This window comes from Pan troglodytes, chromosome 19, assembly GCF_028858775.2.
Source record: "Pan troglodytes isolate AG18354 chromosome 19, NHGRI_mPanTro3-v2.0_pri, whole genome shotgun sequence".
NCBI lineage: Eukaryota > Metazoa > Chordata > Mammalia > Primates > Hominidae > Pan > Pan troglodytes.
In genome coordinates this window covers 49,459,047-49,473,986 of record NC_072417.2, presented here as the reverse complement: position 1 = coordinate 49,473,986, position 14,940 = coordinate 49,459,047, and the positions used below count along the sequence as shown (strand labels likewise).

The 14,940-nt window shown below is 46.7% G+C and overlaps 1 protein-coding gene and 1 long non-coding RNA gene across 3 annotated transcripts; one reads left to right on the top strand and one right to left on the bottom strand.

Annotated features, from left to right (window-relative positions):
- The first annotated feature begins 538 nt into the window (after window positions 1-538).
- LOC129137689 (uncharacterized) lies at window positions 539-3,199 on the top strand. Its single transcript, XR_008540431.1, has 3 exons — window positions 539-622; window positions 807-1,032; window positions 2,875-3,199. It is a non-coding gene; the product is annotated as an uncharacterized LOC129137689 (long non-coding RNA).
- A 10,149-nt stretch (window positions 3,200-13,348) lies between these two features.
- LOC129137684 (CMT1A duplicated region transcript 15 protein-like) lies at window positions 13,349-14,692 on the bottom strand. Of its 2 annotated transcripts, XM_054670986.1 has the most exons (3): window positions 14,248-14,689; window positions 13,958-14,106; window positions 13,349-13,687 (listed from the first exon to the last, which is right to left on the bottom strand). In XM_054670986.1, exons 1-3 carry the CDS (start codon window positions 14,507-14,509, stop codon window positions 13,532-13,534), a joined length of 567 nt encoding a protein of 188 aa, XP_054526961.1. In that variant the 5' UTR covers window positions 14,510-14,689; the 3' UTR covers window positions 13,349-13,531. The 2 variants fall into 2 exon arrangements, with proteins under 2 accessions (XP_054526961.1, XP_063655546.1); XM_063799476.1 differs by lacking the exon at window positions 13,349-13,687 and having other exon boundaries at window positions 13,704-14,106; window positions 14,248-14,692.
- Window positions 14,693-14,940: the final 248 nt, after the last annotated feature.

Here is a 14,940-nt window from a genome sequence, read left to right as displayed (position 1 = left end):
GTTCTGTTCGTGTGTGTCATCATCGAGGAAGTGAGGTCGCTTCTTTACGGTTCTGTCCCCTAGGCCCCTTCCTTCCATAAGCCTACTCAGGACTCCACTGGGCTGCTGACTACTCACCCTCCCCCCAGGTCAACTCCTTACCCGTACACAGTTATGTCCACCCAGGGTCTGCTTGGACACCTGTGCCTGATGTTCACCAGGGGCCAGATGTCGTCCTCAGGCCTGATGTCCACCTAGGGCCTGATGTCTGCCTTGGCCTATGTCCCTCTTGGGGCCTTGTGTTCACCTGGGGACTGTATCCAGCTGAGGCCTGATGGCCTACTGGGTCTTGTTGTTCACCTAAGGCCTTGTGTCCACCTGGGGACTGGTGATCACCTGGGGCCTGGGTGTTCACCTGAGGCCGGATGTGCACCTAAGGCCTGAGTTTTCACCTGGGCCTGATGATCACCTGGGGACTGGGTGTGTGCCTTGGGTCTTTTCCCTTTTCCTGAACAGGGCTTGCAGTTTCCAAACCAGACACAATCTCCCAGTTGGAGAAAGAAAAAGGATCCTAGATGATAGTGAGACAAATTTCAGGAAACTCCATCCAAATAAGTAAATGAGAATGAGGACAGGATTCATTGTAAGTAACATTCTCAGGTGGTGTTCCAAAGTTATCTTTTGCCTGGGTACAGTGGCTCACACCTGTAATCCCAGCTCTTTGGGAGCCCAAGGTGGGAGGATCACTAGAGGCTAACAGTTGGAGACCAGCTTGGGCAATGGAGTGAGATCCCCATTCTGAAAAAAAAAATTAAAAAATTTAACAGGCATGGTGGCATGTGCCTGCAGTCCCAGCTACTCAGGAGGCTGAGGTGGGAGGATCGCTTGAACTCAGGAGTTGAAGGCTGCAGTGGGTGAGGATCACAACACTGAATTCCAGCTTAGGTGACAGAATGAGACCCTGTCTCTCTAAAAAACAAGCAAGCAAACAAACCAAAAACCACAAACAAACCAGATCCCTCTTAGCAGAATACTTCCATGAGGTAATAAAAGGTATGTACCAAATGCCTACAACAAGCATATGTCATGATGAAATGTTAAATGCTTCCCATGGAATTAGGTTCAGGACAAGGTTCCATCCACCATCGCATTTGAATTCCACATTGCACAGTGTAAAGGGGCTGCCCAAGGTCATAACATTGCACACTGGGTAAGTCAAGAGAACCCAGTACAGCACTTTAGATCCTTCATTATAGTTTTGTTCTAAAACTGCTCCTGTTATCTTTTGGACATGAGTCTCTTAACTATTATCATTTGAATTCACGTATACTAGTTCATTTTCACACTGCTCTAAAGAATACCTGAGACTGGGTGATATATAAGCAAAAGAGGTTTAATTGGCTCACAGTTCTGCATGGCTGCGAAGGCCTCAGGAAACTTACAATCATGATGGAAGGCAAAGGGGAAGCAGGCAATTTCTTCACAAGGCAGCAGGAGAGAGGGGAGAGCAGGGGAAACTGCCACTTATAAATCCATCAGACCTCATGAAAACTCACTTACTATCATGAGAAGAGCATGGGGCAAACCACCCCCATGATCCAATCACCTCCCACCAGGTCCCTCCCTTGACACAGGGGATTAAAATTCAAGATGAGATTTGGGTGGGGACACAGAGCCAAACCATATCATTCTGACACTGGTCCCTCCCAAATCTCATGCCCTTTTCACATTTCAAAACCAATTATGCCTTTCCAACAGTCCCCCAAAGTCTTAACTCATTCCAGCATTAACCCAAAAGTCCAAGTTCAAAGTCTCATCTGAGACAAGGCAAGTCCCTTCCACTTACGAGCCTGTAAAATCAAAAGCAAGTTAGTGACTTCCAAGATGCAATGCGGGTACAGGCATTGGGTAAATGTTCCCATTCCAAATGGGAGAAATTGGCCAAAACAAAGGGGCCAATGGGCCTCATGCAAGTCCAGAATCTGGTAGGGGAGTCATTAAATCTTAAAGCTCCAACATTATCTCCTTTGACTCCATATCTCACATCCAGGGCATTCTGATGTGTGCTCCCAAGGCCTTGGGCAGCTCTGTCCCTGCGGCACTGCTGGGCATAGCCCCTTTGGCTGTTTTTACAGGCTGGCATTGAGTGACTGCAGCTTTTCCAGGCACATGGTACAGCTGTTGATGGATCTGCCATTCGGGAGTCTGGAGGATGGTGGCCCTCTTCTCACAGCTCTGCTAGGCAGTGCCCCAGCGGAGACCCTGTATGGGGGCTCCAACCCCACATTTCACTTCTACCCTGCTCTAGCAGAGGTTCTCCATGAGGACTCTGCCCCTGCGGCAGACCCAAAATTATATATATCATTATAGTTGATATTCTGAGGTAGAGATAAAATAAGCTATCAGTTTGATTAGGAGGTTTGGGTTTTGCTTTTTCTATGGTAATGTAAAAAGGCAGGAGGGTTAGTATGTTACAAGTTCACTGCAATTACAAATCAGTTTCTGTGCATATGAGAAAGCACAAAATCACAGACCTAAGGTCTTGATAGATATGAAAGCAACCCTATGTGATATCATGCCCACATCTTTACCTCAAACTCTCGCCTAAATTACTAGTGAGGACTTTTTTGTCCTGCTGTTAGTATTTGATAATTCTAGCTAGCATGCAATAAGATATCGATATATGAATAGTAACTTGATTTTATAATATTAATAACAGCTTAATTTTAAACATTTATGTTGTGCCTTGTACTCTATGGAAAATGTACACTTTCCATTTTTCTCTAAATTAGGTTTAATTTATTTCAGAAGTTTCTAGATTTTATTGTCTCTATTTAGCCAAAGCTACAAGAAAAATCAAATTCATATCTTTAAATGCTTTCATTATCAATCAAGAAAGAAGAAAGTGAAACGAACAAACAATTTTACTCAAGAAACTAGTGAGAAATCAAAGAAATGTCCAAGAAGTAGGATACAAGAATTAATCAAAACAGATTAACAGTGGAATAAATAAATGAATCCAACTGGTTCTTTGTCATGGAATGTGGAAAGACATACTCTATTCTTCTGGATAGGAAGATGAAATATCATAATCATATCAATGCAAGTTTTATGCATGCTCAAACATGTATAAACTAAGAAAAAATCTGAAAGGACAGACAGTAAAATGTTTGCAGTTTTTTTCCTCCAAGTGGTAAGATTAAAGGTAATACTTTTCTTTTTTATACTTTTCTGTATTTTCTAAATCTTCTGTAATGAACATGTAATTTTATGATGAGGAAAAAATAAGACATTTTTAAGATGCAAAATTACTTCTCGTTAATACATATAATGCAAATGCCAATCAAAGTAATAAATAAATAAATATAATAAATATATAAATATAATAAAAGAGACAGATGAGTGACTAGGGAAGAACTTCAAAAAGGGCCACATGGGAGATTAAACATAATGCAAAAGAGTAATGAGGAATCTAGGCCGGGCGCAGTGGCTCACGCCTGTAATCCCAGCACTTTGGGAGGAGGGGCATGGTGGCAGGTGCCTGTAGTCCCAGCTACTCGGGAGGCTGAGGCAGGAGAATGGCGTGAACCCGGGAGGCAGAGCTTGCAGTGGGCTGAGATGGTGCCACTGCACTCCAGACTGGGTGACAGAGCGAGACTCCGTCTCAAAAAAAAAAAAAAAAAAAAAAAAAGTGTAATGAGGAATCTTAAAGCAAAAAAAGAGAAAGTAATCTTATTCTTATTCTACAAGATATTAAAACCGAATGCAAAGCCTGGCTAGTAACTTCTATTAAAATTACTTTTATACTTTAAATAAAATACCTGCAAATTTAGAACACAGACAAAAATAGAAACTCCTCACATGACCCACCACGAAGCCCATCAGATGGCAGAATGCCGAATCAAGTTGCAATGGACTGATCTTAAAACAGATGAAGCAGTGGAGAAAATCTTCCTGGAGCTGATGGTATAATTTGCTTCTTGAAACAATGACAGTCCATGAAATAAGGTGGGAAGATGTTTTGAACCTCTCTCAGCAGCAGATCCCTAAATCACAGACCCAGAACTTGGAGGAAACAGGAAACAGGAGGCCATCTCTGCACCTCTCCAGCACTGCTCTGGTTGGTGGGCAGAATATCATACAATCATCACGATTCTTAAATCAAAAACCAAATTCTAGACTGATTAAATAATTATTTTTTTTAAATGAGAAAAGTTATCGTTTATTTGATCTTGGGCTAGGGAAGATATTTCCAAGCAAAAAGGGTAAAAAGAAGGAAAAAGAAATGATTAACAGATTGGAAGGCAATAACAATATAATATCAAGTGTTGGCAAGAGCTCAGGGAAGTGCGTGTTCTCATGACTGCTGGAACAAATTGGTATAATATTTCTGAAGGGCAATCTGGCTGAATATGTTAGAAGTCTTTAAAATGTTTATACTCTGACTCAGTAATTCAACATCTAGAAATTTCTCCTAAGTAAGTAATAAGAAAGAGATGAAAAAAGTATTTGAATATTGAAAGACTGGAAAGAACATAAAGGTTCAATAATACATATATGTTCAACAACAGGGGACTAGTAAATATGAATTATTTATATGATAAAATACTATCTAGCCTTAAAATAATGTCTTAAATAATATTTAATGATGAGAATATGCTGAGAAAAGTTTAATCATTTTTAAAAAGTTACATGCAAAATTAAAGTTAATAACATGTACAAGATTATTCTAATTTTTTTTTTTTTTTGAGATGCAGTCTCACTGTTGTCACCTGGGCTGGAGTGCAATGGAGTGATCTCGGCTCACTGCAGCCTCCACCTCCCAGGTTCCGGCAATTCTCCTGCCTCAGTCTCCTGAGCAGCTGAGATTGTAGGCACCCGCCACCATGCCCGGCTAATTTTTGCATTTTTAGTAGACACGGGGTTTCACCATGTTGGTCAGGCTGGTCTCGAATGCTGGCCTTGCTGGGGTGCCGCGGAGTGGGGCCCCGCCCTGGTGAGTTGTTCACTGGGACCACCTTTCTGGAATGCTGGAAGGCGGCGTGGCAGGACCCACCGAATGCCTTCAAAAGCCAGTGGTCCATGCCTCTGTCTCCTTCCTTAGACTCTTCCAGAAGAGACTGGTCAGAGGTGCAGCACAGATGAACCTACAAAGCTGTTCATCAAAGCATCACTTACAGTGGTGAAAAGGCAGAAGAATCACTGAATTCCACCAAGGTGGAGCAGCTGAGGAAATCATGGGTAGAACACTAGGGAGTCACAAGAAACAACATATTTGAGGGGACATTTATAGCAGAGGAAAATGCTCATGATCTAATGCTACACAAAAAGGGCAGGATACAAAATAAGGTGTATTTGAAGAAAGAGGGTGGCATGGTTGTCCATCCACTGCTTTCAGGGACTGGACTAAGTGACCTGGATCAGAGGGAGGGCAAGAGATCTGCTTCCTGCCTGAGCCCTGTGAACAGCTGAAATCACTCGTGTGTCTGCAGGAATCATTCTTATATTTGCTATTCTGAGGTAACGTCAAACCTACACAAAATTTGCAAGAATAAAAAACACCCTGCCACATACTCTTACCTACATTCACCCATTGTTAACATTTTTTTTCTTTGTACTATTTAATCCACTTTATTATTGCAATAAGAAAGAATAAATGTTTTGCCAATAATATGTTCCTGTTTTTCATTATTAAGCAGGACATGTATAAAGAGACTTCTTAGCACTGGATTGAATATCTTTGGACTTTAAACACTACAGAAAAATTATAAAAGTTTATCTTCAGATATAATTTTTAGATGGTTTTTAATCATGATAGCTTTATTTTATCATTATTTAATATAATGGTCAACAAATTATGCCTGCTTGTATAAATAAAGTTTTATTGGAACAAAGCCACATTCATTTGATTAATGTAATCAATAACAATGTAATGTAATTGTGGCTACTTTTAAACTACAGTGGCAGAGTTAATTAGTTATAATAGAGGCTGTAAAATATTAACTGTCTGGCCCTTTACAGGAAATGTTTTGCTTTTGTCACATTAATTTTCTCTCTCATTTTTTTTTTTACACGGAGTCTCACTCTGTCGCCCAGGCTGGAGTGCAGCAGCGCGATCTCAGCTCACTGCAACTTCTATCTCCTGGATGCAAATGATTCTCCTGCCTCAGCCTCCCAGGTAACTGGGACTGCAGGTGTGGACCACCATGCTTGGCTTATTTACTTGTATTTTTAGTAGAGACAGGGTCTCACTGTGTTGGCCAGGTTGGTCTCAAACTCCTGATCTCAAATGATCTGCCCGCCTCAGCCTCCCAAAGTGCTGGGATTACAGGTGTGAGCCACCACGCCCAGCCTGTTTTTCACATTTCTATTTGATGCTCCAGAATTCAGGAGCTCTAAGAGGAGGCTGCCTGGGTGAGCTGCCACTCTTCAGGTGAGGCTCAGGTTTGGGGGCTCTCTGTGTGCCCCATCTGCTCCAGCACACTCTCCTCAGATGGGCCTCCTCTGTTCTCTCCTTTGCTCTCCCTGCAAGGAGTCCAATCCTCGAAGGTGGGAGAGTCCAGAGAAGAAAAGAGCCAAATGGAGGAAGAGGACCCTGGGAACCCTTGGGTGCAACAGAGCTTGGGAAGTGACGCGTCTGGCCCAGCTCTGCTCCTCTCTGCCAGTTCCCGAAGCCAGAAGTAGGCAGCTCCCTTATGCTGTCTCTTCAGAGGAAGTGTTGAGTCCAACAGGATGGGGTTCAAATCCCAGCCTCACCACTGATTCTGGACAAGTTTATTCTCCTTTCTTAGCCTCCGTTTCCTCATCTGGAAAGTGGGGCTGTCTGAGAACTAAGCCTGAGAAGGTACAGGAAGGGCTTCCCGTGGCTTCTGCAAAGAGCTCCACGAACACTCGCTCTCCTTCATCCGAGCAGCAATCCTCCCTGGGCCTCAGGTGCAGGGGGTAGCGGGGAACAAAACACCATCCTTGAGCTTTTGCAGCTTACAATCCAGTGATTCTCATCATCAGTACATGTGGCCAAAGGCCCCTGGCTGACTTGTAGGCTGTGGGGTTGAATAGGAGCCTCTGGGTGGTGTGGAAAATCCGGGAAACAGGTGGAAAGGGCAGCTATTCGGACCCTGCAAGGGTGCCGGGGCCATCAGGTTACATGTGGCAGTGCAGGTGAACTCAGGTCTTCTCACCTGGGGCTTGTCAGGTACTAGGGACAGAAGGCACCCAGATTCCTCTAAGGAGCCACAGGGCTGGCCAGGCCTTGAGAAGAACAGAGTGTCAAAGTTCAGGGGACCCTTTCTCTCATCCCTTCAGGAGCCGATGTCCCTGCAGGGCCCCCACAAAGCACAGCCGAGTTTCTCCCACTTTCTCTGCATCTCTTTCTGCCTTCAGCTTCCTTTGTGGTGGCCTTTGTTTTTCCTGCCCATCTTTGGTGGCTCTCAAATGTCATCCCTGCTCCACAGAGAAAAGGGTGCCAAGTAGCCAACCATCCAGCATGAGGGTCCCCTGCAGCAGCTCGCTCAGGCCAGGGTCCTCCCAGGATGCTGGTCCTGTGAACGGATGGAGGCTTCTGCCTGCCTGGTCACCGTGGCCCCGGTGGGGAGGGGCGGTCAAGGAGCACAGGTGGGATTTGTGCAAAAGATCTGGCCCGTGGCTCCATTCTCAGTAGGGGCTGTGGGCTTCCAACCTTCCCAAGATTCCCCATGCAGAGCCAGGGCCTAAGTCTCAGACCCCTTGGTCATCCAGGCCCCTCCAAGGCCCTGGGCCCGCCAAGACCTCTAGCCTTGAAGCACATGGTCCCCAGCTTATGTAAAACTTGGCATGAGTGAGAAACTCAACCACAGCAGGTGAAGACTGCCGCCTCTTTCCAGCCTGTCTTTCCTTCACCACACTTCGGGGAGGTGAGGGGGCTCCGGCTTGATCATCAGCGGGTGCTCAGGCACCTCCTTGCATAGGAAAGTTGTTTCTCACCATCCCAGCGTGGGCTTGGCTTCCGGGAGCCCTGCCTCCTCCTAGGCTGACTCACCTGCTTGGCGCCAGGACATGGGAGATTCAGGGCCAGGGGCGGGGTCCTGCGGTTGTGGGCTGCACGTAGATGGTGAAGGAGAATCAGAGTTGAAATGCATAGAGGCTCTCTAGGACACAGTGCAAATGTACCGGCAATCCACCCACCGATTCCAACACCCGACCAAGATCCCCGGATGCAGAGCAGGCAGGCTTTGCCCGTAGCCATGGAGAAACCAAAACCAGTGGGAGGGTCACTTCCCATCTCTGCAAACGTGCTGTTCCCAGGAGCTCTGTCTACCTTGAATGCCCCATTTCTAGCTCTAGGATATGCATCTGACAGTGGGATGTGTGTTTATGAAGGGAAGACCACAGAATAGAATCTTTTGGGAAAATAAATGGTCTTCCCCGCTTAGCCTGCTTTGATAATGCAGATTTTCCTTGCACTTGGAGCTTTCCTTCTCTAGGCTATTTTCTATATAACAGTGGATGTGAGTTTGGCCTTGGAGCCAGACTACTTGGCTTCAAAGTCGCTTGCCACTTCCTACCTGGGACCTAAGGCGAGCCGTGGAGCTCTAGGTCCCCCACCTGTGAAACGGGAAGAACCATGGTGCCCATGTTGCATCATACACATGCATACACAGGCACACCCTACCTGCAAAAAGCAAGGAGCAGGGTAAGGGGGCAGCTATCTGGGTCACGTTCCCCAGAAGTAGATCCTGATTTGTATGGCAGTGACTGATGAAGGACGGCACCCAAGGAGAGCGGTAAGGGAACGGGGGTAGCAGACAGAGAGGGGAAAAGCCATGCAAGGCTGTGGCCCCAGGCAAAATCCTACAGAAGCAGGTCCCTCTGGGGACTGTGGAGTGGAGTCACATCTCCGTTTCCCAGCCTGAGCTAAGGATACACATGTCAGTCATTAGTGAAGGGCCATCCTGCGGCAGGGGGACATTTCCAGCTCTCTGCAGAAAGGACCAGGGGGCTCCAATAGCCTGATGACAGTCTTGCTGCAAAGAGTCATAGGTGTGGACAGTTGGAAACCAAGGCCATTCAGGCCAGGAAAGGGGCACATAGAAAGGTGCGAGGGGTCACACTTCTGTGACCTGCCGGTGGAGAGTGGACAGTAGCCACACAAGACAAAGGTGAGCGTTCTGAATTCAGAGACCAGAAGTGGAGGCTTTCACAAATATGCATGCACCATGCTTTTTCATGGGATAGTCTATTTGGAAGATCATTCCAGGCTGCAGTATGTAAAGTTACCTCATTCTTCTTTTTCACAGTTGCAGAGTTCACTGAGTGGCTACATTATTATGGAGCTCACCAACCTCTATTGATGGGTATTTAGATTGTTTCCAATCTTGCTATTACAAGAGAAACACACCACAATAAATATCTTTGTACTAGGGCCATCAGCACATTTGCAAGTGTCCCTGTACATTTCTAGGAGTAAGTTTTCAGATCAAAAGGCACGTGCATTAAAAAAAATGTTGATAGTGGCCTTACCAGTTTATACTCCCACCAGTAATGCAGGAGAGAGCTTGTCTCCCACACCCACAGTGACACAGTGTTATCACAGTTTTGGATAATTGCCAATGTGATAAGTGAAAAATGGGCTTGAACTATAGTTTCCATTTGCACTTCTCTGGTTATATATTAGGCTAAACATTGTTTATCAGCTCAAGGGCCATTTCTACTTCCTGCTCTGTGAACTATCTGTTCATGTCTATACTCGTGGACATTTTTTCTATTTCATATTTTCGATTGCAGTTTCATTTGTCTTATTGACTGTAGGAACTCTTTATATATTAAGGAAATTTGGATCTTGAGTAGAGTGACTTGAGGATGGAAGCAGAGGGAATTCATTCATCCAAGGGCTTCCCATTAGTTCGGCTACCTAAATTTCATATCCAAAGCAGTCCTTTCCAGTATGTGGTTTTTTACTTCTTCTTTTGGTTCTGTGAGCTAACCTAGAATCTCCCGGCACATTCCTTGCTTGCTTTGCCTTGGCTGGACTTAGCCAGAGTTGATTTTGGTGGTGTCACCATTGCCTGCTACGTGGAGCTCCGGGGCTACACGCTCCACGCCTTCAAGCTGGTCTCATTGGCCATGAGCCATCTTAACGTGGCTCATAACCAGGATACCCACCCAGCCATCAGTGATGTGCTCTGGGTTTGTGCCCTCAGCCACTCTCTGGGCAAGAATGAGCTGGCAGTTCTCATCCCCCTGGTGGTGAAGAGTGCGCACATTGCCATGGTGCTTTCAGACATCCTGTGTGCGAGGCTGCACGGTGACTGCACCTGGCCTGGCCGGCACCCCGGGCCACCACAGCTCTGGAAAGCTCATCTCCACTGACAGAGCTCCATGGCACCAGTTGCTGATGCAATGCTTACATCAACACCACACACTACACCTAACACACATTAGCCATTGCCAGTATGGACAGTTCATTGAGTTTCTAAGCAAGGCTCGGGAGACCCTCCTGCTGCCTTAGGATGGCTACCTGCAATTTGCCCTGTTCATCAACAACCACAAACGATCTACAAAGGCAAGAAAAAGCTGATGCTGCTGGTTCGAGAGCCCTTTGGCTGAGAAAGCAGATAGCTCACCGGCCCGGCAGCCTGGGTCCCCAGGTAGTATCAGGTCAGGCCAAAAACACTGAAACATTTGTCCACCCTGGGAGGACTCTGAGCACCTGTGGCTGAGGCCAAAGTATCACAGGGCTAAGAATGGGGAGAGTCCAACTCCAGTCGATATGCATACCTTGGCAAGCTTCTCACTACAGCCCACTGTTCATGGAGAAACTGGGCCTTGTAGATCGACCAGAAACCCCCACGATATGCCACCTTCTGCCCCTATGTCCTGAGTGTCCTGGGCATTGGCCCTGTCTCCCTTGGCAAACACAGAACACTGTTCCATCTCAGAGATTGCTTCACCAGAGAAACAGATGCATTTATGGTACTGTTAAGTACTATAGTATATGTGTTGCCAATTACTGTAAAGTCGTAAGTATTTATAATTTTGATTCTGATTTGATGGGCACTTGAGGTAGCTGTGGGTGGGAGGGTATGCTTATTGTCTGAGGAGACTCAAAAACATTTCTCAGGTTTCCCTTGCAGAGTGTATGCCGTTATCAGTGGGATAGTGGGTGTGCCAAGGAGAAAAATGGACAGTTAGAAAAAATCCCAAGACTAGTCTATGCAGAATCTCTCGCCTACAGACAGGGCATTAATAGCCCAGTGGTGGGTGAGCGGCAGAGGCCAGGACTGGACTCAGACTTTTGCCTCACAAAGCTGTGAGGACTCTGAAGGTCCTGCCCCTGCCTCACACAGCCTCGCCAGGAGTCTGCTGAGCACCTTTGAAACAAGAGCAGGGAAAAGATGAAGGTCTGGGAAGCCACTGAGCTCACAATATTCATCTACACTGGTCACCTTTGTGTTAGAGAGTGTGTGTATCTGCATGACTGAGTACATGTGTCTATGTGCATAGATATATCTGCGCGTGCCTGTCTGTATGTGCACATTATATGTTGATGTGTATGTATGTCAGTTCTATGGCTGTGTACCTGTGTGGATATGTGCACACTGGAATGTGGGTCTCTGTGTGAGGATGTAACATTTGCACACATGTGAGGGTGCATATCTATGTGTAAATGCTGTCATGTTTTGCATGTTTAGTGTGTGTGTATCTGGGAACACATGAGTGCATGTGTAGAGATATGTGTCTGTGTGTATGCTTGCTCTCCATGCATCTGTGTTTTTATATGTGTAACTGAGCATATTTCTACATGTAGGGATGACTGCGTGTCCATCTTTGAGGATCTGCATGAATGTGTCCTTTTTGCGAGATTTCTCTTCCCATTCGTCTACATCTCTCTCACTAGTTAAGTGTTCCCCATCTCTGTGCCTCCTCTATTCATTCTCTCTCACCAAATGAGCTTCTAAGCACCAGTCTCCCTCTGCCATCAGATTGGCTGTTTTCACTGCACAGTTCTCTTCTCACCCCGTACTTGCTTTCTTCCCCTGCCTTTCTCTGCCTGCTTTTGTTACAGTCTCATTGCTTGCTGACTTGGAGGCTAGGGCTGGTCTTCACTTAGCCTCTCCCTTCCTAATTTCTAGCCCCAGTGGGCAACCCTGTCTTAGCCCTGGCTGACCTCCACAGTGAATCATCATGTTCCTGCTACTTTCCTGACCGCTATACTCAGCCTGGAATTATTGTAGGAGATAGCAAGAGCATTCAGAAGAGTCAGTTGGTTACCAGTGCCTTGGTGTTTACTCTTTTATGTCTTAGTTCCGTAGCTGGGGGTGGGGTTTGATAGGGAAGGGGTGGTATAGCTAGAATGCGAACTAAGAACTTCTCCATCTGCTTTACTTTTTCTTTCATTGACAAAATGTCACCTTTTCTACTCCAAACTGACCAAGAAGTTGTATTTGCCGTTTGTGGCTACTCACGTCCTACTGCCCAGCCAAGGGACCCTATAACATCTCAGTCCAATGAGTTGGTTGAAAAAAAGAGAGGGAGAGAGGTCACTCTCATTTTCGTATCACAATTGCCCTTCTTTTTAGCAAGTGTATGAACTCACAGTCCCTTTCTATGAATAAACCATGGATCACATGAAAGATCATTTTTCTTAAAGGAAAATAATTCCCTAAACCCAGAGGGGACCAGCAAATACTTAACAGGAGATTAGAGATTTCTTGTGAGTGCATATGGTGCGGGGTGACCTGATTCTGTGAAGCAAATGTGATTGTCCTCCTTAAATTCATGTGTTGAATTCTAATTCTATGTGATGGTATTTGGAGGTGGGGCCTTGGCAGGTGATTCAGTTCATGAAGGCAGGGACCTCATGAATGGAATTGGTGCCCCTTCAAAGGGACTGCAGAAAGCTCCCTCATCCCTTCTGTCATGTAAAGACACAGTGAAAAAGATGGCTGTCTATGAACCAGGAAGTCAGCCCCACGGAATCTGCTGACAATTTGACCTTGGATTTTACCATCTCCAGAACTGTGAGAAATCAATTTTCTATGCTACCTAGTCTATGGCATTCTGTTTTGACACCCAGATTAGCTAAAGTACCAGCATGTCAATTTGCACACATAATTCTTGGAAACTCTGATGCCAAATCCTTGATGGCAAAAGGTGAATGATCTGCCGGAGACATGAGCCTACATCATCCCTCTTTCCACAATAAACCAGAGAGTCAAAACAGGCAAGAGTGGGTCAAGGTCTTCTAAAAGCCATACCTGAAAGGTTTCCAATAACAGATGACTCGATGGTAATTCAGCCACACAAACAACCACAACAAAAGACACAACTATCAGAGATTTTCAGGATAGCCTCAAAAACACCATCTAACATTAGGGAGTTCAAAAAGGCATGAAGTTTCAGAAATCAAACTTTATTGTAATCTCATTTCATCAACTTGTAATTCTAACACTTTTAATAAATGGTAGGGCAGGTGGTGGCATGGAGAGCCTGGGGCACAACGGCTGTCTTTAAAAGCTTTGTTTGCTTTACCCTTTGGAGCCACCTCCTGGTCCCCTCACCCACTGCCCGCCTGTTAAGGGCCTGTCCCGGGCAGCACATTAGGGGCAAACAGCCTGGATGGCCAGCTGTGGACACGCATCCATGCCTGGAGGAGGAGGCTGCCTCTGGGAGCAGGAGTAGCTGCTGGAACTCTTCTTCCCAGCCTTCTTTTAATGTTCTCCGGCACCTCCTGCACACAGATAAACCAGGATCAGGAGAATAAACGGACCTGCAGCAGCAGGGCTGTGGTTCTAGTGAATGAGAGAAGCCTCTCTCCAGCGAGGTACAGGAGGCCAGGCCAAATGCCCTGCTCTCTGCCTGCATGTTTGCCACCGTGCCCAGGACTAGGGGCAGCATGGGAGCTGCTGGCTGGGGCTGTGCTGGTCACCCCCTCCCTCCCACTTCTCTCTCCAGCCACGCTTTCAGCTCCAGGGTTAGGGCTAGCGGCTACAGTACGTGCCGTGATTTCAGGCAGCTCCTCATTGGTCTGGTCCTTGGCTGGAGCTCCCTGCAGCTCCAGCGCTCTCTCTGGAGGGGCCTCTTCCCATGCTGGCTCTGGCTCCACCGCTGGTGCTGGCAGTGCTCTTACTTCTGCACATGGACCAGGAGCTGAGAAAGGAGAAAGGGTCACCAGCATCAGTCACTTTCCACTGGAATTTCCAAACACAGAAACGACCTCACTGAATTTAAGGGAATTCCAGCCCCTAAGCACCACCCCCGCAAAGTCTTCCAGGCTGCAGGCCACCTCACCACATGTCTGTGCCTCAATGAGCTCCCGAATCTCCTGGACAAGGACAGTGTGCAGCTGCAGCCCCAATGGGATCTCTGGTGTGGCCTGGCCTGCTAGGGCCTGCCCCAGGCTGTCCTGTGGTACCTGGATGCGCCTTATTACAACGGGCGACAGGCATCTGGGGTGAGGGATGAGCCTTCTTCGGCATTGTCGGAAAAGGCTCTCACTCCCTCCGTTCCTGAAGCAGCAACCTCTCAAAGTGGGGAAGCAACACGAGAACATCTTGCTCTCTTGAGCGTCTCCCACCAAGTGAGCTGTTTACAGCGCTGACTCTAGGATATGGGTGCCTGGTTACCAGAGTTCTAAGTTCTGTTCGTGTGGTCATCATCCAGGAAGTGAGGTCGCTTCTTTACGGTTCTGTCCCCTAGACCTACTCAGGACTCCACTGGGCTGCTGACTACTCACCGTCCCCCCAGGTCAACTCCTTACCTGTACACTGTTATGTCCACCCAGGGTCTGCTTGGACACCTGTGCCTGATGTTCACCAGGGGCCGGATGTCTTCAGGCCTGATGTCCACCTAGGGCCTGATGTCTGCCTTGGGCCTATGTCCCTCTGGGGGCCTTATGTTCACCTGGGGACTGTATCCAGCTGAGGCCTGATGGCCTACTGGGTCTTGTTGTTCACCTAAGGCCTTGTGTCCACCTGGGGTCTG